The following is a 25265-nucleotide window of genomic DNA, read 5'->3' on the forward strand; positions in this document are numbered from 1 at the left end:
AAAATAAAGGGGGAGCTGGAACCCCGAGCGAATCTCAGGCACACCGGGCTCTGCATGAATGTGCCCCCCCCCTCAGGTGCTTTGATCTGATCCTGCAAATCCAGCCCTGTGACAGGGGCCACACAATGCCCTTTCCCGCATTTGTAAGAAATAAATCTTTTAATTTCTTACTACACTTTGGAACTCCCTGCCTGTTGACATCAGGCAAGCGCCTGCCCTCCACTCTTTTCGATGCCTGCTTAAAATGTCTCCGTTTGGGCAAGCCTATCCAGGCACACAATTGTCGGGTTCCACAGAACAAAAGAGTTGGGAGGGACCCCAGCGGTCATCTAGCCCAACCCCCTGAATTCAAGAACTGCAGCTAAAGAATTCCTGGCGGGCGGGCGGCCCCCCTTCTTCTGCTTAAACATCTCCACCTTTCGAGCGAGACTGCTGCACTGTCGAACAGCTCTTGCCGTCAGAATCATAGAATCCTAGAGTTGGAAGAGACCACAAGGGCCATCCAGTCCAACCCCCTGCCAAGCAGGAAACACCATCAAAGCATTCTTGACATATGCCTGTCAAGCCTCTGCTTAAAGACCTCCAAAGAAGGAGACTCCACCACACTCCTTGGTAGCAAATTCCACTGCCGAACAGCTCTTACTGTCAGGAAGTTAGAAGAGCTCTTTCCCTCCGAACTTTAATTATTGCTGTTTATTAAATTGATAACTTTAGCATTTATTGAGAGCCACGCACCGAGGAGGGTCCTCCGCTCTGGCGGAAGGCTCGAGGGGCGCGTGGCGGGGCCGTCGGGGGTCGCGCGTCCCGGCCGGAGCTGAAGGACCCCCCCCTTGCCTCGTCCCGCCCCTGCCCCGTCCTCTTCGCGTCCGTCCAGCCGCCGAATCTCCGCGCCCGCTGGGCGGCCTTCGCCTCCCACGACGGGGCGGGGCGAGGCGGAAGCAGCCGCGGCGCCGCCCCCGCCGCTAAAGGCCGCCCAGGTGGACTCACTCGCGCCCAGCGCCGCCCGCCGTCGGAGCCGAAGTCCCTTTCGCGGCGCTTAGTTGCGGAGGCTTCCCACCCGACGGTCCCCGACGGTCCCCGGTGCGCTGCCCCCCCCCGGCCCCACCATGTTCCAGCGGCACCACCGCAGCAGAGTGACGGTCGCGCGGGGCTCAGCCCTGGAGATGGAGATCCGACGGGGCCGGTTCCGCCTTAGCCTCGTCGGCGACACGGACCAGGTAGGCGCAGGGGGGGGGGGGGAGCGGACGGCCACGCGGGTGGCGAGGGAAGGTCCCGGGCGGAGGCGAGGATCCGCGTGGCCGTGGGGCAGGGTGGGGGTGGGGAGCCAGGTCTGCGGGACGCGCTCACGTCGAGGCGGGCGAGGCTCTCTTGGTTGGGTTCGTCGAGCACCTGGCGCGGAACTCGGGCTGAAGAGAAGCGCCACGCCGGAGTAGCAGCAGCTGAGAAATAGTTCGGTTTCCAGGCTGGGGAGGGAAGCTGCATTCCTGCATTGCAGGGGGTTGGACTAGATGGCCCCCGGGGTCCCTTTTCGACGGGGAGGGCCAGGAGACGAGAGAGTGACCCACCCATCACCACCACCGTGGGAGATTTTCCCCACACTGCATTTATATCCCACTTTTTTCCTCCAAGGAGCCCAAAGTGACTTATATGGTTTCCGCCCCCCCCCTCGATTAATTCTGACACCAACCCTGCGAGGGAGGCTCTAGGTTAGGCTGAGAGGGGCTGCCCCCCCCCCCCGGGGGCATCCAGTGAGCTTCGTGGTTGAGTGGACGAATTTGAAACCTGGTCTCCCAGGCCCAAGTCGTCATTTTAAATGAATCAATTAATTTATTAGTCACATGTAATCAACATAATTTAAGATCCAGTAAACACCAGCAATATCATCTAGTCTGTCATTTGTTGGAAAAGCTGTCCTGTGATCTTCAAATGAAGGGCGGAATGCAAATATTAATATTAATATTAATATTAATAATAATGGTGTAACAGCAGCTTAAAGTTTGAACCACTGCTGAGAACCAGATTATAAAGCGGATTCAAATCCACTAGGGGTCTCCAGGTGCCTAGTCCTCATTTAACGCCCACAAGAACCTTCTGAGGTAAAGAGGCAGTGACTGGCACAAGGTCACCCAGGGAGCTTCATGGCTGAGTTGGGGGTAGGATTTGAACCCGGGTCTCCCAACACTCTAACCTCTAGGCCACACTAGCTTTCTTGGTGATGGTGGAGGATGGTTCTGATGGGGGTGGGGGTCCAGGGGGAGGGCTAAATCTGAAGTGGGGGAGAGATTTGCTCATGTTCAGAAGGTGGCAGGGATTTGGGGAACACGCCTGCCCTCGTTTTGGGCGAAAGCCAGTGGGTGGCTGCGAGTAACAGGTACGAAATAAATCTATACTTATTAGCACAGCAGTTTGTATGGCCGAGTGAGTTGCACTTTTCGAGCAAAGTTCCTCCTTGCAATGGTTCTGTGAGGCCACTTCTTCCCATTTTGCAGAGGGTGCAACTGAGGTCTGAGGTGCCAGAAGCTGTTGCTCCATGCCCCACAGAGCCCCAGGCTGGGCGGGCTGAGCTGTAGGCAAAGGGCCCCTAGGAAAGGTCACTTCACTTGCCATGATCCTCATCCCCTATACTGGGGACACCCCACTTGCAATTCTAAACAGCCTTGGCCCAGTAGACCTGAAGGAGTGTCTCCACCCCCATCATTCTGCCTGGACACAGAGGTCCCGCTCCGAGGGCCTTCTGGCGGTTCCTTCTCTGGCAGAGGGCCTTCTTGGTGGTGGCGCCTGCCCTGTGGAACGCCCTCCCATCAGATGTCAAGGAAATAAACAACCACCTGACGTTTAGAAGACATCTGAAGGCAGCCCTGTTTAGGGAGGTTTTAATGTTCGAGGTTTTATTCTGTTTTTAATCTGTTGGGAGCCACCCAGAGTGGCTGGGGAGGCCCGACTAGATGGGCAGGGTATAGAATAATAATAATAATAATAATAATAATAATAATAATAATAATAATAATCAACTTCTGTAGGATTCTTGTGCCTCCCTGGACTACCAAAGACCCTCCAAAGCCATGCCTGACCCAGATGACCGGGTCACCTTTTTGGGGTCTCCAGGACCCACTGTTTCCCGCCTGCCCTGCCCTGCCCAGGCTGTCAGGTGTGGGGAAGTTCCCGCAGACACTCACAGGGGCTAGAAACTTGTCCCTTGAGAGCATTTGGCCGAGGGGGGCTGCCCCCTCCTCCAGCCCCTCCGCTGCCTGATTCTGCTGGGGTTTGGGGCCTGCCCTGTGGCCAGGGAGAGGGTTACGGCCAGCTTCCCCACCCCCCAGGGAAGGGGAACAAAGGCTCTATTATCTTCCCAGCCAGGGACTTCCCTCTATGTCTCCAGCACCTGCCCTCCTCTCCCCAGGACCAGCCTTGGCCAGACTTCCTGGAACTGAGCCCAGCTTTGCCACACCTGGGACTCCCCGCCCCCCGGGCCCTGAACTCTGGATCTGGGGCTGTCTGCGGTGACCACTGACCCCTGCAGCCGCTCGGGGCTGCCCTGCTTTCTTCTGCCAGGGCTTACTATAGAATTGTGGAGTTGGAAGGGACCCCAAGGGTCATCTAGGCCAACCCCGTGCGAGGCAGGAATCTGCCTCCGTCTGAGACCCTGAAGAGCCACTGCCAGCCTGTGCAGACAGTGCAGAGCAGGGTGGGCTTATTATGACTCTGTATAATTAATAAGGTGCAGAGTTGAACTACGGAACTCCCTCCCACAGGAGGCAGGGATGGTGACTGGCCCAGGTGGGCAGATTCATGGAGGAGAGAGGGCTGTTGGGCGCTGCTAGCCAGGGTGGGGAGGGGAGTTGCTCTTGTGTTTGTATCCTGCCTGTGGGTTTCCCTTTGGGGCAACTGGTTGGCATAGGCGCCAACTCTAGGGGGGCCTGGGTGTCAGGGCACCCACCACTTTTTGGGGTGGTGGGTGCTCAGCCGACACAACTTCCGGTTTTGACTTGCATCCGAGCCCCGACTCAACCTCCCTGGCGACGTTTGAGGCTGTGCCAGGCCTCCCAACATGACTTCTGGTATAAACTGGGAGTTGCGACGGAGGTCTCGCAAGGCCTTGGAAGGCCCTGCGCCGCAGCCGACATAATGTGACATCACGATGTCATGACCTCATGTTACGTTGGCAGCACCATTGGGCAGCCATACCCTGGTGCCTAAGTCGGTGCCCCTGCTGGTTGGTCACTGGGAGAACAGGTGGCTGAATTAAATGGGCTCCCTTTGGCCTGATCCAGCAGCCTCTCCTCCTGTTCTTCAGATGCTTTCCATGGCCCAGGCCGAAGCCCACCCAGGGACTTTGGGTGCCAATGCTGGGTGGGGTCAGAGGGGTGGGCGTGGAAGCCTGGACTTCTACCCAACCCCCCAAGTGAGGCTTGAAGACTTTGCATCCTCTGTTTTCCGTTGCAATTTTTTTTGCACGCAGCCGCCGAGCAGCGTTTTCAGTCCCGTCCAGAATTAAGGCGTGCTGCATTCAGACATGGTCCCTCCTTTTATTTTTAACCCGCCTGAAATAACCGCTCCTTCTATTTCCAGCGCCCAGCCTGTGTGTGTTGTTGCTTGTGCAGCCAAAACAGGGTCGCATACTGCGCACCAAAGGGCAGGAGAGGTGGCGGCAGGCTGGATGGGGCCCTGCTACTTTGTGGAAGTGCCAGGAATCTGGGGGGGGGGGAAGCTCACAGACCCTGTCTCCCCAAAAACCCTGTGGTCAGCTTGCTGTGATTCCTGCATTGCAGGGAACTAGACAACCCTTGGGGGGGTCCCTGCCAACTTTACCATTCTGTGACTCTATGAGGACTGAGCATGCTCATTGGAGAGAGCCAGGCGTGTGTTTGTGGTGGAGTATCGCGGTGGAGAGGGGCATGGGTGGTTGACTGGAACCGTGACCAGGAGCATTGCACGCTGCAACATTTTGTTGCAGCTCTGACCGGTCCTTTCTGCTCCGACACTGCCGCCTTCTTTCCTAGAGGCAACAGCAGAAGTTTAAGGGGTTCTGGGAAGTCTCCACACAAGTCCAGAAGGAGGATTTGCATTTAGCCTGGAACAAGGAGCCTGGCTGTGCTCCTTGTCCCAGCAAGTGGAATGCTTTCCTCCAGGTGATGAGGCATTTCCTCATTAGATTAGGCCTGATTCAGCTAACAACTCCCCGGAATGACAGCACAGCAGGGCTGGCGTTTCCCTGCATGTCTGTTTAAGACTTATTTATTCGAATTGTATTTTTTTTTGCACTGTTTAAAAACAAACCAACCAAAAACATACGAACTGTTAAAATACTTTGAAACAAGTTAAAACTTGCGTCAACTTTCTCAGCATCTAGGTAGGCTTGTCTCAAAAGGGATATTTTTAGCAGGTGCCGAAAAGGATGCAGTGAAGGCTGGGTATCAATTGGCAGGGAGTTCCAAAGGGTAGGCACCTCAAATGGTCGGGTCCTTACAAATACCCAGTTGGGTATATTATGTGGCACCTGTATCTGGGCCAATTCCGCCAATCAAAGAGGCTGAGTGGGCACCTTGGGGTCAGGCGATCTTGCCGGTCCCAAGTTGCTAAGGGCTTTATCGACTCACGGTAACTCCTTGAACTCGGGCCCAGTAGCAAATGGTCAGCCAATGAAGACCTCTGAGCGCAGGTGTTCTGGCCTCGCTCCCGGCTCCCGCCAGCAATTGTGGGGCAGCGTTCTGTCTTATGTCATTGCCTTGAGAATTGCGACCGGCGTGGTGAACTCTGGAGGCTGGCAGCCAGAGATATGCCTGGCCCTTCTCGTAACAGATTTACGAGGACTTGGGTTCACCTGAAGCCACAGAGGGCAGACAGAAGGAAATCCGCCACGCAGCTCACCTTAATTCCCTCTTATTTCTGATGTTCAGGAGCGAGTGGCAATCCTTCTGTAGCCAAAAGGGCACCGTTGCCACCCACTCACAAGAGGGAAGTATTAGCAGGCTTGGCAGAGCCCCAAAATTGGCAGACGGACAAAGAATCTAGGGGGGGGGGGAGCACCTCAGGGTGCTGGGAGTCCCAAGGCAGCACAAGAGTCCTGCTGGAAAACAGACAGCAATTGTGCTGCTCGGCGGAGGCTGGATCTTACGAAGGTGGGTGCTGCCACCTTCCTGGTGGGGTGTGTGACTGCCCATGGAAGGGCAGCCGCCTTGGCACCCGTAGAAATCCTCTTCCTCTTCATCTCAGTCACAGAGCGCAGCCTCAGGTTGCACTCTGCCCATGCCCAGAGGCTCTGTGCGCTCTCTTACTTGAAAGGTTCCAGGGCTGTGTCTTGGTGGGTCTTCCTGGTGCTGTGGGGTGGGGTGGGGGCAGGCAGGACTCCTGGGTTCTGCCCAGCTCTCTTTGATTGACAGATATTCTGGGGGTGGGAAGGAAGTTGCATTCTATGCTTTCTAATACAAGGCCCTCACAGGCAGACACAGGTGAGCAATTGGCATCATCCGGTATCATCTTTCGGGAGCCTGGGCAGGTTCTTAGCAGTTGCACCCTGAAGCGGCGCCACGCGGGGCCTTATTTGCATTGGCCCCAGCAGAATGAGGCAGCAGGAGAGCAGACTGTACTATTTCGGGCTGCAGGGGAGGAAGTCCCATTTTAAATACACCCTGGTTTAAAAACGAAACAAGCCAACGCTTTCAAGCTACAGCCTCCAGCCCAAAAGCACACCTTGCGCCTCAGGGAGATGGTTCGACTTGAAAGTTCCTCCTGATGTTTAGTCGGAATCTCCTTCCTTGTAGTGTTAAACTATTGGGTCCGACGCTCTGGAGGAGCGCCAGAAAGCAAGCTACCTCCATCTTCCATTTGGCAGCCGTTTAGATATTTCATAGACTCACAGCATCGCACGGCGGGTTGACTAGATGACTCTTGGGGGCCCTTCCAAACTCTAAACTTCTAGGACTCTGTGAGTCGCCCCTCTTGGCCATGGCAGGTGTGAGCCCCTCTCCTTTTTATGCTGTGGCCCCCAGTTCCTGGCCGACGGGGTGGTGGAGCTGCCTCACCGAGGGGGCAGGCATGCCGAGATGGCTCAGTTGGTAGAGCATGAGACTCTGAATCTCAGGGGCATGGGTTCGAACCCCACATTGGGCAAAACGTTCCTGCGTTGCAGGGGGTTGGACTGGATGACCCCCAGGGTCCCTTCCAGCCCTGGAAGTTTCCCAAAGGAGGCAGACAACCCTGCCGGGCGCTGTGTGCGTAACCGGTTGGCACCGAGAGCCCTGGAGACGTTTGAGAGAGTGGTGTGTTCTTCTGCTTGGCACCAAGCACACTCCACAGTCTCCGAGCCCATCCTGGAGGCTCCTACGAGGAGGGAGTTTGCTTTGTGGGGGGCAGCTGTGCCAATCTTGGACTGCTTTGGTCGAGGAAAAGGCAGAGCGACCCCTAGAGCAGCTTCAGGGCTGCCTGGCGAGGTTGGCTGCGATGTCTGCCTTGGTGCCAAGCTCCGGCCGGGTGTGTCTCCTTGGGCATGTGGCCCTGGGCTGCCTTGAGCGCAGCAGGGGACGTTGGCCAGCTCTCTGCCACGTGGGCTCCGGAGTGTGCCTGTTTTTTGTGTGAGAGTGGCTTTCTCCTCCTTCCCTCCAGGCCTGAGTCTGGGATGAGGGGCTGGCAGCAGCCGGGCTCCCTCCCTCCCTCTCCCGGCCGGTGGGAGGGAGGGCCGGGGCCTGGAAGAGGCGGCCCCTGGCGCAAGGGAGCAGCCAGCAGGCGGAGGAGCTTGCAGGGGCGGCTCTTGGAAGAGGAGCCCAACCAGGAATGCTGGGCTGGAGGGGAGAGGCGGATAGGGGGCCAGGCAGTTTCCTGTCTATGGGGGGAAGACGCTTGCAGCTGGAGCAAGGCGCATGGGGGGCCTGAGAGGGAGAAGGAGCCCCGCTGAGGGGCAGGAGGTGAGAGCCGGGCCCAGGGGCAGCAGAGGGGTGATGTGGGGCACGCAGGGGGCAGCACCAGGCAGGCCAGGGAGAGAAGAGGCGGCTGGTGGTGCTGCTGCTGCTGCAGGGATGTGGGACCTTCCAGGGCGCATGGGACCCCCAAGGCAAAGGGCTCCTTGCCTGCAGGCCACAATGGGCCACTCACCTCCTTGTGGGGTGTGTGTGTGTGCCAGCTGGCTACCAGGCTCCCTGCCTTTGTGAAATGGGGGGCCCAGCCCGGCCCAGCCCGGCCAGCGCTGCTGCCCTTTCCAGGCACAGAGGCTGCTTGTTCTGGGGGTGGGAGTCTGGAGCCGCTGGGCTGGCATGAAAGGATGGCCCTGTTCTCTCCGCAGCTCGGCCGGGGGCGCAGAATCTGCTGACGGAGGCCTGGGCAGCAGCAGCAAGAGGCCAGGAGCCCGGGGGGGGGGCTCCCTGCCCCACCCCACCCCACTCCACCCCACAGGCAGGCTGGAGACCTCTGCTGCTCCACGCCAGCTCTCCGGGTGCAGGCGGCACGGTGTTTCCTGGTGTCAGAAGCGGCCCGAGCCGTGCCCAGATGGGGGCCCTGCAAGGGGCCCCTGGCCCTGCCGCCCTGGGGCGCTAGGGGTGCCCTCCGGCTTCCTGCACCCCACAGAGGAGGCACCGGTGAGGGAGAGGCTGCTTTGCCAAGATGCAGGACAAACTCCGCATCCTGGAGGACCTCAACATGCTCTACATCCGACAGATTGCCCTCAGCCTGGAGGTAAGGGGGCAGCTGAGCAGGTCCTTGCCACCCTGCTGGGAGGGGCTTTGCTTCAGGGAGGGGGGCTCCTTCCGAAGGGAGGCGGGCCGGGGGAATGCCGGAGACCTGTGTGAGTGGGGAGTGCATTGTGAAAGAGATCTTCACACCATCTTCCAGAGTGCAAAGTTTGGAGTTTCCCCCAACTTGTGTTGCACGTTTAGCGATGCCTAGTGCGGAGTGCTGTGGAGCTCAGAAGCTGGCGCCTGCCTTGCTCAGCTGAGTAGAAGCCAACAGATTGTCTATAGTACGGCTTGGGGTCTCCTGGATGTTTGCCTGACGCTCCCCTGTAACCCGATTACTGGCACTGGCCTGCGTCTTCTCTTTGTCTCCGAGCTGAATAGGGCAGGGGGCAGGGGGCAGGCACCTTCATTTGTAAAAGGGGGGGAGCAGGAGACCCGATGAGGAGTGCAGTGGGTGCCCTCGACTCGCATGCTGTGTGTCTCCACCTCGATCCAACGATATTGCCCTGGAATTGTTCTCCTGATGGTTGCAGTGTGGCAAGAGACAGGTGCAGTATTGTGGCGTTTCAATGCCTCTCTGTTTTCCAGGGCTTCTGCTGGGAGTCCGCCTGGCCAGGCTGTCGTTGGGCTTGTGCCAGAGTCCAGCCTCGCTCCACAGGCGGGGTTTTTTTTGGGGGGGTGGGTGGGCTGGTGCCCTTTGGGGTTTGCTTCCGCTTTGCTCATCCGGTTTGGTGCAGCAGAATGTTCCTTTGGCAGAAAAGTGGGACTTCCTGCCTGGGCCCAGCAGGAAAGGGAGCCTCAGAAGAGCCCCTTGGCTGGATCAGGCCAGCCTCCTGTCCCCCCCAGTGGCCAAAGGGAAGCCCCAAAGCAGGATTGGAGCTCAAGAACGGCCCCACCCTCCCCCTGACCTTTCCAGCTGCTGGGATGCCAGAGCGACTGCGGAGGCTGAGCCATCCTGGCTAGTAGCCACTGACAGCCCTCGTCTGCTCCTCCTCTTTTGAAGCTATGCAGCCTCTTGTGGGAGGGAGTTCCACAGTTTAACTCTGCACTGCACAAAGAAGGACTGTCTGTTATCTTCCAACATTCAGCTTCATGGTTTGTGCACGAGTTCCAGAGAAGCCTCTGTTTCCCCAGGCAAGGCATCATTTTAGAAACGTCTATCGTGTCGCCTTTTCTCCAAGTCCCACAGCTGAAACTTTTCCTCATAGGGCAGTGGATCCGGGATCTGTTGGATCCTTTTCCAACTGTGCCCTGTCCTTTGGGAGGTGAGGCCAGCCAAGCTCTGCTTCTTTGCCCAACTGAGAACAGAGAAAAGGAAGCCCTTCTTCACGCAGCATATGGTTAACCTGTGGAACGCCCTGCTGCAGGAGACCAGGGGCTGGAACCCCCAGGAGGGGAGAGGGCTCTTGTGTTCAAATCCTGCTTGCATGGGGGCATCTGTTTGGTCACCCTTGACCCAGGCACCCCCCATTCCGCTGTTGCTCCCCCCCGAAAAAGCCAGGTAGGCCTAAGTTGCTGACCTTTGAGGGGGGAGAACCTCAAAGGCTTTTGGCTTGGGGGGGGCTGGTCTTGTCCCTGGCTGGGCCAAGGTGAAGCAGCACGGCATAGTGGTTAGAGCCGCTGGACTACTGGACTAGGACATGGGAGAGGCCAGGGTTTGAATAACCACTCAGTCGTGAAGCATCTCAGCCTCCCCTCCCTCGCAGGGTTGTTGTGGGGTCAGAGGAGGAGTCGGAGGACTCTGTGCGCCCCTTCCGGCTCCTTGGAGGAAAAAGGTGGGATATAAATGCTCATAAAGAGCAATAAATAATAATAGTAATGATTTCAGCCGGGGGGGGGGATGTGAGGTGCAGGGAGCCCCTTCCCTGACCCACTTCTCTCTCTTTCTCTCCACCCCTCTGAGTGGGTCGGTCTGGACTGGTTTCAGTTGCTGAGCTCTGAAGCAGCGGCACTCTGCTTGTGCTCAGAGGGACTCTGTTGAGATCAGCTGTGATTCCTGCATATAGAGGAGGGTGAAAGGTTGTTTTCTGCTGCTCCAGAGAAGCGGACACGGAGCAATGGATTCAAAGTACAAGAAAGAAGATTCCACCTAAACATTAGGAAGAACTTCCTGACAGTAAGAGCTGTTCGGCAGTGGAATTTGCTACCAAGGAGTGTGGTGGAGTCTCCTTCTTTGGAGGTCTCAGCGCGGGCATTTACTCACGAGTAAGCCCCGCCGGCGGGCCCTGCAGGTGCGGCTGGACTGCCTATCTCTGGTTGGCGCTGCGCGGAGCTGGTGGTCCCTAAAAGGTCAAAATCATGGAGTTGGAAGGGACTTCAAGGATCATCTAGTCCAGTGTTTCCCAAATTTGGGTCTCCAGCTGTTTTTGGACTACATTGCCCATCATCCGCTGCTCCAGAGAAGCGGACACGGAGCAATGGATTCAAACTTCAAGAAAGAAGATTCCACCTAAACATGAGGAAGAACTTCCTGACAGTAAGAGCTGTTCGGCAGTGGAATTTGCTGCCAAGGAGTGTGGTGGATTCTCCTTCTTTGGAGGTCTTTAAGCAGAGGCTTGTCAAGAATGCTTTGATGGTGTTTCCTGCTTGGCAGGGGGTTGGACTGGATGGCCCTTGTGGTCTCTTCCAGCTCTATGATTCTATGATCCTGCATTGCGGGGGGTTGGTCTAGATGACTTGTGGGGCCCCTTCCAACTCTGCAGTTTGATGCTTTTGTGATTGGCACCGAAATGAGGTTTTGGCGGAGAATCCTGGCTGCTGGCCAGACTCCACTGCCTGGGGGTGGGGGGAGGCATTGATCAGACACTCCCCCCCCACTCCAGATTTTCCTCCCAGCCCTGCTAAATCCTCAGCATCTTTGCCATAATCTCCCGGCAGCCGCCAACGCCACAAGCTGATTAGCCCAGGCTAATGGGGGGGGGCAGAGTTTTGAGCTTCATGCCGGCCCCACCCTTTGCCCCTCACCCTCTGGCCGCCTCCGAAGACCTGCCCCCTTTCCTCGCCCCCATCAGGTTGCCTAGGAGAGTCCCCCCCCTGCTCCGTCCCTGAGTTCTGGGGTGAGCTGCGTCCTCCAGTGCCACAAAGGATGCCCCCCATCTCTAACGGGTCCCCTTCCCTTTTCTCAGGGGGAGGGCCTTTTTTGGGGTGTCTCAGGCAGCCTGGGGAGCAGCTCCCCCCCACTCCCCTTCCCCAGCAGACCCCTGCTTTCCCCCTCCCCATTTTATGGGGGGACGACGGACAGAGGAGGCCGTGGGCTCCCCAGCACAGCTGCCCCCACCCCAGCCGTCTATAAATAGGCAGCTGGTGATGTCAGAGTTTCCTCAGCTGCTGTGCCGACCCCCCCTCCGTCCCTCCCCCTTCAGCTGTCAGCCGCCCCGCTGCTGCCACTTGCCAGGGCCGCCTTTGCCGCAGCAGACATGGGCTGGGGGGCCAGCAGCTAGTTAGGGGGCGCCGGCATGGAGAGCGGCAGGCTAGCCAAGGTGAGCGGCTGAGGGAGGGACACTTGGGGGGTGAGGGGGGACCCCAGGAACAGGTTGGAGAGGCCTGGAGGAGGCAGGAACCCCCCCCCCCTGCCCATCTCTGCGCATGGCACAATGGAGGGCATTTTGCTGCCTCTTTTTGCTGCTTCACGGTCCTTTAGTGCCAGGCTTGGGGGGGGGAGGGAGGGGGTTGAGGCTGGTGTGTGGGGGGGTACGTAACTGTAGAGACGAGGGGGGGGTTTGTCCTCTGCATCTGCCAGGGGCATTGGGGGGGGGGTCAGTCACGAGAGGACCACCCCCTCACCCGTACCCAAAGCCTCCTCCGAGGCAAAAAATGGATGCTAATTGGGATTTCATCTGGCCTGGGCGAAAGGCTGCAGAGCCTGAAGCTGAGAATGGCAGAGTTGGAAAGGGGTCCCCCAAGGGACATCTAGTCCAGCCCCCTGCAACAAAGGGGGAGAAGGAAGGAATTTGGCACCCCCAAATTGTATCCCTCCTTTCAGATCTCTCTCCTCACCTCCACCCCATAGGTGGTACATAATTTCTATTGCGCAAGGGGTGGGGGGCAAGAGACTCCACCCCCAGAGCGTTTCTTCTTCTTATTGTTGTTATTTTTTATTCAAGATTTTCTTGATTTAGAGCTTTTCTTATTCACCCCCAGCTTGGATGGCCACCTGCCACAGGTGCTTTAGTTGGGATTCCCTGGAATTCGAGATGTCTACTGTGTCTGTGTGCATGTTATGGGGAGGCACTCTGCACAAGCTCTTGGGCACAATCGCCCTTGCATTGGTCCGCTGGCAACCTGAGCTGTCTGTCCTGTGGATGCCAACTTGGGGGGGGGGCTTTGCAGGGATCCCTCTCCGCCCCCCAATGCTACTGGCAGACAGTGGGGGCCCCTGGCTGGACAGCCCCTCCCCCCCACTTCAGGGCATGCTTATGGGAGAAAGGAAGGTCCATTCTAATCCAGGTGTGGCAACCCTGTGGCTATCCAGATGGACCCCCAATTCCTGACAGCCCCAGCCAGCAGGACCAATGGTTAGGGCTGGCGGGAGTTGCAGCCTCGCTGAGTGATGGGGAATAGAGGCAGGAGGGGGCTGTAAAGCCCTGCTCCGTCACCCCAGAGCATGAGCCATGGTTTGAATGGGGGGGAGGAGAATGCACTCTGCACATGCTCAGGGACTTCTCTCCTTTTAAAGAGGCGGGGTTTTGCAGGTTCTGAGGCTGAGCTCTCGCCTCGACAATGGGTTCTGGGGGTCATCAATTCTCACTCAAAGATCAGGGGTCTTACTGGGCCTGGGGACTCCCAGTATTGATGCCTGGTGGGTTTTTTTTGGGGGGGGGCACACCAACCACAGTAAAATATTTCCCTTTATTGTGATATATTTTATGGACTACTTGAAATGAGGCTGCACTTTAAATTTTAATACTGTATTTTAATCTGTATTTTAATTCATTGTTTTTGTTTTATTGTAATTCTGTTGGTGTGAGCCGCCCTGAGCCCGTTTTTTGACTGGGGAGGGTGGGGTATAAATAAAAATTATTATTATTATTATTATTATTATTATTATTATGGTTTTAAGCAACAGCGGCATGAAGGCGTTTTGGGAAATTGACAGTCAGGAAGGCGGTTGATTCTGAACCCCCCCCCCAGGCATCGTTTGAGCTCCTTGGAGGAAAAGGGGGAATACGCCTGCGATAATAAATAATAATAATAATAATAATAATAATAATAATAATAATAATAATAAATTTTTATTTATACCCCGCCCTCCCCAGTCAAAAACCGGGCTCAGGGCGGCTGACACCAACAGAACCACAATAAAACATAAAAACAATTAATTAAAATACAAATTAAAATACAGTATTAAAATTTAAAGTGCAGCAAAATTTAAAGTGGATTGGAGCCCCCACCCCTTCTGCCACATTCACAAATCCCCCCCATTGCGGGGGTTGGACTGGATGACCCCTTGGGTTCCCTTCCAGCTCTCCAATTGTTCTTGGATTGGAGCCCCCTACCCCCCCCCCCGCCGCTCTGTCTCTTATCTCTCTCTCCCCGCCTTGCAGGGCACCGACATCCAGAAGAAGATCGACCATGAGATCCGCATGCGCGAAGGCGCCTGCAAGCTCCTGGCGGCTTGCACCCAGCGCCAGCAGGCCCTGGAGGTCACCAAGAGCCTGCTGGTCTGCAACAGCCGCATCCTGGCCTACATGGCCGAGCTGCAGCGCATGAAGGAGGCGCAAGTCATGCAGAGGATGGCCAGGCGGTGAGTGAGGAGGAGGAGGAGGAGGAGCCTCAGGACTGGGCCAGCGCTCTGCACATGCTCAGGAACGCTCTGGGACTGAGGTCTGGCTCTGGAAGGAGAGCTGGGAACGGCAGTGTGGAGAGCTTGGGAGAGGAGCCCCCCAAGAGCCTAGGGTGGGATTGGGAAAGGGGCGGCCCTTGACGCCAGCCACCTGGTTTTTCCAAAGGGGCCGGATTCGAGGTTAGGCTGGCCTCTTCGCCGGGGGAGGGGGGGGGCTTCCTGCAGCAGAACAGCCTGTGGGGGGGACCTTCTGTGGGTGAGGGAAGTTTGTTCAGCCTCCTCTTGGGAGTAGCTGAGTTGGCCTTTCCCAGAAGAATTTTGGATCCTGACGCGATTCCTGTGTTGCAGTGGGTTGAGCTAGATGACCCCTTGGGTGCCCTCCAGCCCTACACTTCTATGAGATTATCACTGTTCTTTTCATTCCTACTTCTGACTTCTCTTTTCTGAACTAAGCATTGCTGCTCTCTTAATCCACTGCTTGGGCTATTAAATCTGTTTTAATGGTGTGGGTGTGATTCACGGATGAAGGGGGGGGTATGGAAATATTATTATTATTATTATTATTATTATTATTATTATTATTATTACTACTTCTACTACTACTACTGCAGTACTGGACTAAAAGACCACAAGGTGATATACACAAACCGAAAGACAGTATTGCAGTAAAAGCAATTGACAATGTTAAACATAATCAAAAATTTTTTATTGTATTTATTGTATTTTTAATATTTTGTTTGGAGCTGCCCAGAGTGGTTGGGGAAACCCAGCCAGATGGGCGGGGTATAATTATTATTGTTGTTGTTGTTGTTGTTGTTATTATTATTATTATTATTATTATTATTATCATTTATTTATTTATTTATTTACTATTAAAATCTGCATGAAGCCATGGAACTTTTTAAAAATAAATTGTAGTATATGAATCTTCTAAAATACATTTAAAATGAATAATAATAATAATAATAATAATAATAATAATAATAATAATAATTTATTTGTACCCCACCCATCCGGCTGGGTTTCCCCAGCCACTCTGGGCAGCTTCCAACAAGGATTAAAATACATTAAAATGTCACCCATTAAAAACTCCCCTAAACAGGGCTGCCTTCAGATCGTTCTGCTTCCCCACATCCTTGGGGTTGTCAATAAAGAGTGTAGCCTGAACTGCCCCGTGATGCTGGAGTGGGGCTTTTGGGGGGCAGACGGTTGGGGGGGTCCTCGCTGTGCCTTTGACAGCCCTTTCTCCCCCCATCAGCCCGTCAGACGCTGGTCCCGTGGACGACCGACTCCCCTGCCGGGGCAGAGTCTGCATCTCAGGTAAGGATCCCGTGACCCGCCTGGCTGCAGGTGCAGCCCAGATGGATGCCTTCCAGGCCCAGGACCCAGCGGAAGAGGCGTGCAGGGCAGCCCAGTCCCAAAGGGGAGCTGTTTTGGGGAGCAAAAATAGCCTTCCCTCTGCCCAAATTCCCGCATTGCCGGGGGTTGGACTAGATGACCCTGGGGTCCCTTCCAGCTCTCCGATTCTGTGATTCTATCTATATTGCCCCTCTGGACAAGATGAGCGGGGCTCCAGAAGCAGGATCCCAACCCTACAATGGGCTTTCAAGAATTGTTACTGATTTGTAAAGAATACTTTAGGCATGTTCTGGAGGAGACCAAAGGCAGAGCCATGATTCCCAGCAGAATAAAAACATTATTCAGAATATAGCAGCTTGCACGACCCACCAAGGGGACGATAAGGCAACAAAATTCAAAATGGTGACAATTACTGCATTTTTCCATCTATAAGACGTCCCTATTTTTCCATCTATATGATGTCCCTAGCTTTAACTATACGGACCTTTGTCGGCAAGGTGATGTCTCTGCTTTTTAAGATGCTGTCTAGGTTTGTCATTGCTTTTCTCCCAAGAAGCAGGCGTCTTTTAATTTCGTGACTGCTGTCACCATCTGCAGTGATCAAGGAGCCCAAGAAAGTAAAATCTCTCACTGCCTCAATTTCTTCCCCTTCTATTTGCCAGGAGGTGATGGGACCAGTGGCCATGATCTTGGTTTTTTTGATGTTGAGCTTCAGACCATATTTTGCGCTCTCCTCTTTCACCCTCATTAAAAGGTTCTTTAATTCCTCCTCGCTTTCTGCCATCAAGGTTGTGTCATCTGCATATCTGAGGTTGTTGATATTTCTTCCGGCAATCTTAATTCCGGCTTGGGATTCATCTAGTCCAGCCTTTCGCATGATGAATTCTGCATATAAGTTACATAAGCAGGGAGACAATATACAACCTTGTCGTACTCCTTTCCCAATTTTGAACCACTCAGTTGTTCCATATCCAGTTCTAACTGTAGCTTCTTGTCCCACATAGAGATTTCTCAGGAGACAGATGAGGTGATCAGGCACTCCCATTTCTTTAAGAACTTGCCATAGTTTGCTGTGGTCGACACAGTCAAAGGCTTTTGCATAGTCAATGAAGCAGAAGCAGACGTTTTTCTGGAACTCTCTAGCTTTCTCCATAATCCAGCGCATGTTTGCTATTTGGTCTCTGGTTCCTCTGCCCTTTCGAAATCCAGCTTGCACTTCTGGGAGTTCTCGGTCCACATACTGCCTAAGCCTGCCTTGTAGAATTTTAAGCATAACCTTGCTAGCGTGTGAAATGAGCGCAATTGTGCGGTAGTTGGAGCATTCTTTGGCACTGCCCTTCTTTGGAATTGGGATGTAGACTGATCTTCTCCAATCCTCTGGCCATTGCTGAGTTTTCCAAACTTGCTGGCATATTGGGTGTAGCACCTTAACAGCATCATCTTTTAAAATTTTAAATAGTTCAGCTGGAATATCATCGTCTGTATAGTTAAAGCTATGGTTTTCCCAGTAGTGATGTATGGAAGTGAGAGCTGGACCATAAAGAAGGCTGATCGCCGAAGAATTGATGCTTTTGAATTATGGTGCTGGAGGAGACTCTTGAGAGTCCCATGGACTGCAAGAAGATTAAACCTATCCATTCTTAAGGAAATCAGCCCTGAGTGCTCCCTGGAAGGACAGATCGTGAAGCTGAGGCTCCAATACTTTGGCCACCTCATGAGAAGAGAAGAATCCTTGGAAAAGACCCTGATGTTGGGAAAGATGGCGGGCACAAGGAGAAGGGGATGACAGAGGACGAGACGGTTGGACAGTGTTCTCGAAGCTACGAACATGAGTTTGACCAAACTGCGGGAGGCAGTGCAAGACAGGAGTGCCTGGCGTGGTCTGGTCCAGGGGGTCACGAAGAGTCGGACACGACTAAACGACTAAACAACAACAACAAGATGTCCCTATTTTTGGGAACTCAAAATTAAGAATATAGGGGGGGAATTGCCCCCGTGTATAAGACTACACCCCCTTTTTTAACATTATTTTTTAGTAAAAATGCCTAGTCTTATACATGGAAAAGTATGGTATTGCACATACCTTCAAAATCCAATTTGAGCTATTGAGTTTAATTAATTCCACAAAATGGAAATGCTTGTTTCTGTCAGACCAGTTTTCCTTTTTTAAAAAAAAATTGCTTTATTAGTTTAAAAAAACCCCTCAACAAACAAAAAACCAAAGGATAATACAAATTGCAAAAAGTAAATTTCTTACAACACTGCTTCTCTTATGACTTCCCGTCACACCATTGAGGGTTCTAAGTTTCTTTTATGTAGCCCACTTTTCGTTATCACTCCCATCTTATCCTATATTGTTATTTTTATAAGGTTTTCTTTGTTTCTACAGGGGTCCTTCTAAGCCTGCCAGAGAATTCACATTTTTACAATGCTCTTTAAGATATTTTCTGTCAATATCCCACTCTCTAATAAACGTTTGGTCTATATTATCTCTGATTCTTCCTGCCGATTCTGAAAATTCTAATAATTTTGTCTGCCAATCCATTTTGGTCGGGATAGAGTCTCCTTTCCAATTTTGGGCTACTAAGATTCTTGCTGCCATATTCTTCATATTTTTGGGAATATCTATACCTGTTATACCCATTAGAAAGGCTTGGGGTTTTTCCCCCCCACCAAAAAAGATTTTAAACATCTTTTTGAGCTCATTATATATTGAGTCCCCAAATCCCCTTATTTTCCTACAATTCCACCACATGTCCGACCAGTTTCCCCCTCTTTATCTCCTCCTCTTTCCAGACCTCCGGATCCCACTGATGTGGAAGGACACGGAATATTTCAAGAACAAGGGCGGTGAGTCCTTCTTGGTGGTGGCCCCTCTGATGACGCATGCCCCTGCTTCCCGCGCATGGCACCTCTGGCGGTGTTCAGATGCCCCACAGTCTGAGCCGGGCGCCCATTTCGGAAGCTGCTTGGCGCCAGCTCTCCCTCCCCCCCCTTCCCTGGGCCTTGTGGGGCTGGCTGGAGTTTGGAGGGTCCGAGAGGCAGGGGTGCCACCTAAATGCCCCCTGGTTCCTCGGCAGAGCTGCATCGCTGCGCCGTCTTCTGCCTGCTTCAGATCAGCCCGGAAATCTACGACACGGAGATGGTGCTGGTGGATCGGACCCTGACCGACATCTGCTTTGAGAGCACCATCCTCTTGTGAGTCCTTGCCCACCTGCCTGCCCCCTTTGGGCAGAATTGGGGGGGGGGCTCCCCAAGGCCGTGCGGGAGGCGGCAAGGCTTGAAAAAGGAGCCGTGCGGAGAAAGGGTTTTAAAAGGGGGTTCTAGGTTCTTTGGCATTTGGGGGGGGGGAGAGAGAGGGTGGTGGGGTTTTTTTGGTCTGTTTGGAGGCCTGAGATCTGGGGGGGAGGGACCCTGGGGGGCAGGAAGGGTTGGCTGGCTCAAACAGGCACGTAAGCCACACATAGAATGATTGTAGAGTTGGAAGGGGCATCTAGCGCAGGGGTCAGCAAACTTTTTCAGCAGGGGGCCGGTCCACTGTTTCTCAAACCTTGTGGGGGCCACCGGACTGTATTTTTTTTGGGGGGGGATGAACAAATTCCTATGCCCCACAAATAACCCAGAGATGCATCCTATATAATAAGTGCAAGTCTCTCTGCGTCCAGATTCCCTGTGTCCGCGCTACTGCACATGTGCCCCACGGACACAGGGATTGGAGGCAGAGACTGCATGCACACACACGCGTGCTCTCCCCACCCCCCACCTACCGTTTCCCTGTGGCCGCCAACCGCTGCTCCTAGCCGGACTGAGCATTGGCAGCGGCGGGGGGGGGGGGGAGAGAGAGCGTGTGTGCGTCCAGCAAGGACATGTCCCGGGGTTCGGGGAAGCGCTGCGCAAGCGCTTCTCTGAACCCCGGGATGTCTCCTTCCTATCGGCGGCTGGGGGAGAGGAAGGAAGGAGGAGAAAGGGCTGCTTTCCCCTCCTTCGTTCCTGTCCCCCTGCCGCCGCCGCCAACAAGGACAGGTCCCGGGGTTCGGAGAAGCGCTGCGCAAGCGCTTCTCCGAACCCCGGGATGTTCTAGCGCCCGTTTACTCAATGGGCTGAATTACACTAGTTTTAAATAAAAGGACACATTCTACCCATGTGAAAACACACTGATTCCCAGACCGTCCGTGGGATGGATTGAGAAGGCGATTGGGCTGGATCTGGCCCCGGGGCCTCAGTTTGTCTACCCAGGATCTAGCCCAACGTTCACGGCAGAAGAATCTCTGGTAGGCTGAGGAGTTTTCATATAGTTTTCTTTCCGAGTGTAGCATGCTGTCAACTTCCAGTTCCAGAACCTCTCCCATGCTGTAAGTTGCATTTTATATCCAAATTCCCTCCTTCTGGGCTGCCCCTTTCACGCCGCCTGTGCCCCCCGCTTTGTCTCCCCCCAGCACGGAGGCCGGCCCGGACTTTGAGCTGAAGGTGGAGCTGTACAGCGCCGGCTTGGAGGAGGACTCTGCCCTGGGCAGCACCCCCAAGAAGCTGGCCAGCCGCCTGAGCAGCTCGCTGGGGCGCTCGTCCGGGAAGAGGGTCCGAGCCGCCCTGGACGGGGTGCCTGGGAGCCCCGTCAGCAATGGGGGGAGCAGCCCCCTCCAGCTGCCGGCCCCCAGCGTGGCGTGAGTATCCCGGGCCTGCCGCCCGGCTGCTTTCCACAGCATTCGCACCCGCTGCCTGCCCCCTCGGGGCTCACCCGCCTCTGCTTCCTTCCAGGGGCCCCAAGTACCAGCTGCTGGCCTGCACCACCCTGCGCCTGACCCACGTCCAGGACGCCTTTCGCACCCACGACCTCGCTGTCACCGGGAATGGTACACGGAACAGGGTTTTTTATGGGGGTGTGTGTGTGTTGGGTTTGGGTTTGCGGGAGCAGGAACGTCCTGAAGTCCAGTTTGGTTCCGAGGGTTTTGCACGGACACGGAAAGCGTTGAGACCCAAATTGCTGGAGTCAGCTAGTTGGTGGGGGGGGGAGCTGGGGGGGCAGAGGGTCCCCCATATGGGCAAAGCAAGGAGAGCTTAAAAGCTCTTTGCTACACTGCGGAACTCCCTGCCTATTTTTTGGCACCTGCTAAGAACATTCTTGATTCGACAAGTCCGTCCAGATGTTTGGAAAGTTGATAAGAATTTTAATCTGTTTTAGTATTTCAACTTTTGGTTTGTTTTAAAACTGGTGGTATAATAATAATAATAATAATAATAATAATAATAATAATAATAATACATTTATTTATACCCACCCAGGGGTCTGTGGGCACCATTCACTTGGCAAAAACTACCATAGAGATATCAACATTTTCAAACGAAGGGGGTCCCTGGCTTGGCTTTTGAAAAATGAGGGGTCCCTAGCACTCTCTTTTTGGGAACCGCTGTTTTAAAGTTTTTTTAAAAAATCTTTTTTATTGAGTTCTATAAATACAGAAAGCAACCCCCCCCAAACCATAGACATACAGAAAGTAAACTGCTATTTACACAAACAAAAATCGTACCCCCCCTCGTGACTCCCCATCACCATGTCTCTCCCCCCCCCGGCACCTTGACTTCCGCCTGTTTTAAATTTGATACCAAACTTTGCAATCTTTTGGGTTGTTGCATTTTGTTCTCTTTATAATGGGATTTATTAATATTTCCCTTTAATCTAATATTTAATCTGGAAGCAACGGATTCAAACTACAAGAAAGAAAATTCCACCTAAACATTAGGAAGAACTTCCTGACAGTAAGAGCTGTTCGGCAGTGGAATTTGCTGCCAAGGAGTGTGGTGGAGTCTCCTTCTTTGGAGGTCTTTAAGCAGAGGCTTGACAGCCATCTGTCAGGAATGCTTTGATGGTGTTTCCTGCTTGGCAGGGGGTTGGACTGGATGGCCCTTGTGGTCTCTTCCAACTCTATGATTCTATGATTCTATGATTTCCCTTTAAGCATATCAGCATGGTTTTTTCTCCATGTATTCTTCAAAACATTGCCATTCTTGTCTGAGTTTTTGGTTTGACTGCATTCTTATATATGCGAAATAAAAATATTCCTTCAGTAGCACCTTAAAGACCAACTAAGTTTTTATTTTGGTATGAGCTTTCGTGTGCATGCACACTTCATCAGATAACGAAGGAATTTTTTTATTTTGCTTCGACTCAGACCAACACGGCTACCTACCTGTAACTTATATATGCGGTTAGCTTTGCCATTTTCATGAATTCACTTCCTGTATTTTGTAGAGCCAGGCTACTTTTGTAGGTGTTGCCTGGCTCTTCCATTTGCTGGCCAATACAATCCTGGCGGATGGGGAAACCGAGGCTGGAGGCTGGAGCAAGGCAGGTGGAAGAAGCCTGGCCTGATGAAGTCTCTCCCCTTCCGCTCGGAAACGAGTTTTGAAAGTTAAAAATGACAATAGGCTGAAAACGGACTGAAATGTCTCTTGTCTTTCTAACATCTGGGCAGACTTCTCTCGCCCTGCCTGATGTCAAGAGGCGGGGAGTTCCAACGTCTCTTGACGTTTTGTGGAGCTGCTGCCCCTGAGCCACTTCCGCCAATGGAGGTGGGCAAGTGGCCTCTCTTTTCCAGGAGGGACAGAGCCCCCTGCCCCCTCGTCCCTCTTTTGGGGCTCAGACCTGCCTCCGCCTGACCCCCTCCTCTTCTCTCCCCCCCCCCCAGAGGAGAGCTCCTTCTGGCTTCCCCTGTATGGCAGTGTCTGCTGTCGCCTGGCAGCCCAGCCCAACTGCATGCTCCGCCAGGTGATGTGTGGCTTCCTGAAGGTGCAGGTAAGTGCTGGGAGGGGGGCTGATATTATTATCAGGTCTAATTATTATTATTATTATTACTTGACCGAGGCCGTTCAGGGCTTTCAAGGTCAGCACCAACACTTTGAATTGTGCTCGGAAACGTACTGGGAGCATAGCTGCCAAGTTTTCCCTTTTCTCGCGAGGAAGCCTATTCAGCATAAGGGGAAATCCCTTGAAAAAAGGGAGAACTTGGCAGCTATGACTGGGAGCCAATGCAGGTCTTTCAGGACCGGTGTTATGTGGTCTCGGCGGCCGCTCCCAGTCACCAGTCTGGCTGCCGCATTCTGGATTAGTTGTAGTTTCCGGGTCACCTTCAAAGGGAGCCCCACGTGGAGCGCATGGCAGTAGTCCAAGCGAGAGATAACTAGAGCATGCACCACTCTGGCGAGACAGTCCACAAGCAGGTAGGGACTCATCCTGCGTACCAGATGGAGCTGGTAGACAGCTGCCCTGGACACAGAGTTGACCTGCGCCTCCATGGACAGCTGGGAGTCCAGAATGACTCCTAGGCTGCGCACCTGGTCCTTCAGGGGCACAGTTACCCCATTCAAGATCAGGGAGTCCTCCACACCTGCCCGCCCCCTGTTCCCCCAAAACAGTACTTCTGTCTTGTCAGGATTCAACCTCAATCCATTAGCCGCCATCCATCCTCCAACCGCCTCCAGACACTCACACAGGACCTTCACTGCCTTCACTGGTTCTGGTTTGAAAGAGAGGTAGAGCTAGTTTATAGCAAGCTCTTCCAGGACACAGAGCGGGGAGAGGTCTGCTCTCGCACTCGGATCCTGCTTGCGGGTTTCCCCTTGGGGCATCTGGTTGGCCCCTGGGAGAAGAGGAGGCTGACTGACTCGATGGGCCCCTCTGGCCTCATCCTGCAGTCTCATATGTGGTCCTTATGCTGTAGTGCTGTGGCTTTCAAGGGTGTGGCAGGAAGATGCAAGGAAACATTTCAGCATTTCAGGGCCGCATAGTATGGTGCAGCCGTTGGCAACGTTTCCCGGCCATGGGTCGAAGAATTCTCATGGACTATTATCGTCCGTGGGCCGGACATGGGCCAGACATGCGCAGAAGCCATTTCTGTCGCTGTGCTGCCCATGTCCGGAAGTCCGCAGCTCCAGAAATCGCTTCTGCGACTGCGCAGATGTGATTTCCAGTGTCGGCACAGGCGCCATTTCTGGCACCGCTTGGTGAGTCGCCGCACAGTGCCGGTTTAGCGCAGTGCATGGGGGACTTGCTGAGCGGGCGGCTCAGTTCATGGGTAGCCCGTGGGCCGGATAAATGGCCTTTGTGGGCCACATTTGGCCCATGGGCTAGACGTTGCCGACCTATAGTATAGTGTCAAAATGATTTTTTTAATTTTCATAAAAGGGTAGAAAGGCTTCTTTGTGTCGACGAGGAGATGAGAGCTTGCTTGTCTCAAATTAGACCGAATATAAATGAGATTACCCAGCAAGAGGAAGCTCATGTCTCTCGCTGAGATCATCTACATACTTCCATATACAGAGAAGAGACCTGTTTATAATTACATTTTGGGAATGATCCATATTCTTATGTAGCTGCGTTGTTTTACGCTTTCTGGATATCCCATGATCCTATTGTAAAGTAGTTGTGTTCTATGTTATAAATCAGACACTGATGTTATAATTCAGAGTTCTTTATTTTTGTTTTCCAATGTATTTCTTATCTGTAAAAAATTCGGTGTGGCACAAGCAAATTATTTTACCTGTGGGTATAGTGTGGTATACCTATTTTATTTTATTTTATTTTATTATTTTATTTTATTTTATTTATTTTATTTTATTAACCAATATTCTGGAAGTGTGGCCCAGAGAAAAAAAATTGAGAGTGGATGCTGCTATGAGGCTTGTTCTCACCGGAGCTTCATTTTCAGTTTAGTGTTTCTGTTATGGGGCTGTGGCGTTTCTGAGCATTGGTGAAAGGGATTTGGGGGCAGGCAGGGAAGAACGGCAGCGCCCGTCCTGGGGAGGGGAGGAAGGATGGACGGACGGACGGACGTGGAAAGATGGCGTGTGGGTCTCCCTCCTGCTAAACACAACACCCCCTCTCTCTCCCCCCCCCGGTTTGTGCAGCAGGGGGAGCAGCATCAGGGCTGGCTGAGACTCTTTTGCCTCCTGCGGGGCTCCAACCTCTTCTGCTACCGGCACCCCAAAGATGTTGAGACGCAGGAGGAACCGGCCTTCACCATTGCAATCAACAAGGTAGGGGGGTGGAGGCAGGCGGGGGTGGGGGGGGTGATGTCTCAGGCCAGGTGGGGAGGCAAAACATTTGGGGTCTTGTCCCCAGGGGCGGAGGAAACAACTTGGGCATCCGGAGTGGCGAATATGACATGCACCCAAGGGCGGGGCGATTCTCCCCTTGGTGCCAGCGCCGCCCGCTGATCACACAAATACACTGTGGGTGAGAAGGAGAGCGCAAAGGCTGAGTGGGGGACAAGCAGGGGCATCACAAAGGGGTGGTGTGGTGCTGGCCGCTGGGAATGTGGGGGCTGCCTGGCGGCGCCGGTGGCGGGGGGGGGGGTACATCCCCAGCAACCAGCGCCACACGCTGTGCATTTTTGCGCAATCAGTGGATGGATTTTCTCGACAACGATTGCGCCAGTTGCGAAAATCCTTCCGCCGGGGGTGCAAGC

General features: G+C 53.7%; 1 protein-coding gene and 1 non-coding gene across 6 annotated transcripts in view; both read left to right on the forward strand.

Annotated features, from left to right (window-relative positions):
• The first annotated feature begins 985 nt into the window (after positions 1-985).
• RTKN (rhotekin) overlaps positions 986-25265 on the forward strand; it is a 30540-nt gene continuing 6260 nt past the window's right edge. For 3 of the 5 annotated variants that reach the window (XM_035134544.2, XM_035134547.2, XM_060278284.1), the window contains exons 1-9: positions 986-1217; positions 14207-14406; positions 15704-15765; positions 18601-18654; positions 18885-19002; positions 20241-20465; positions 20560-20654; positions 22488-22594; positions 24706-24834. In XM_035134544.2, the coding sequence (XP_034990435.2) occupies positions 1107-1217; positions 14207-14406; positions 15704-15765; positions 18601-18654; positions 18885-19002; positions 20241-20465; positions 20560-20654; positions 22488-22594; positions 24706-24834 (1101 nt within the window). In that variant the 5' untranslated portion in view covers positions 986-1106. Of the gene's footprint in view, positions 1218-2281; positions 7902-8275; positions 8665-8734; positions 12143-14206; positions 14407-15703; positions 15766-18600; positions 18655-18884; positions 19003-20240; positions 20466-20559; positions 20655-22487; positions 22595-24705; positions 24835-25265 lie in introns of those variants that run through there. The other 2 variants (XM_060278283.1, XM_035134546.2) reach the window with 2 other exon arrangements.
• Positions 7038-7110, forward strand: TRNAQ-CUG (transfer RNA glutamine (anticodon CUG)). Its single transcript has one exon. It is a non-coding gene; the product is annotated as a tRNA-Gln (tRNA).

This window comes from Zootoca vivipara, chromosome 9 (assembly GCF_963506605.1).
Source record: "Zootoca vivipara chromosome 9, rZooViv1.1, whole genome shotgun sequence".
NCBI classification, from domain to species: Eukaryota; Metazoa; Chordata; class Lepidosauria; order Squamata; family Lacertidae; genus Zootoca; species Zootoca vivipara.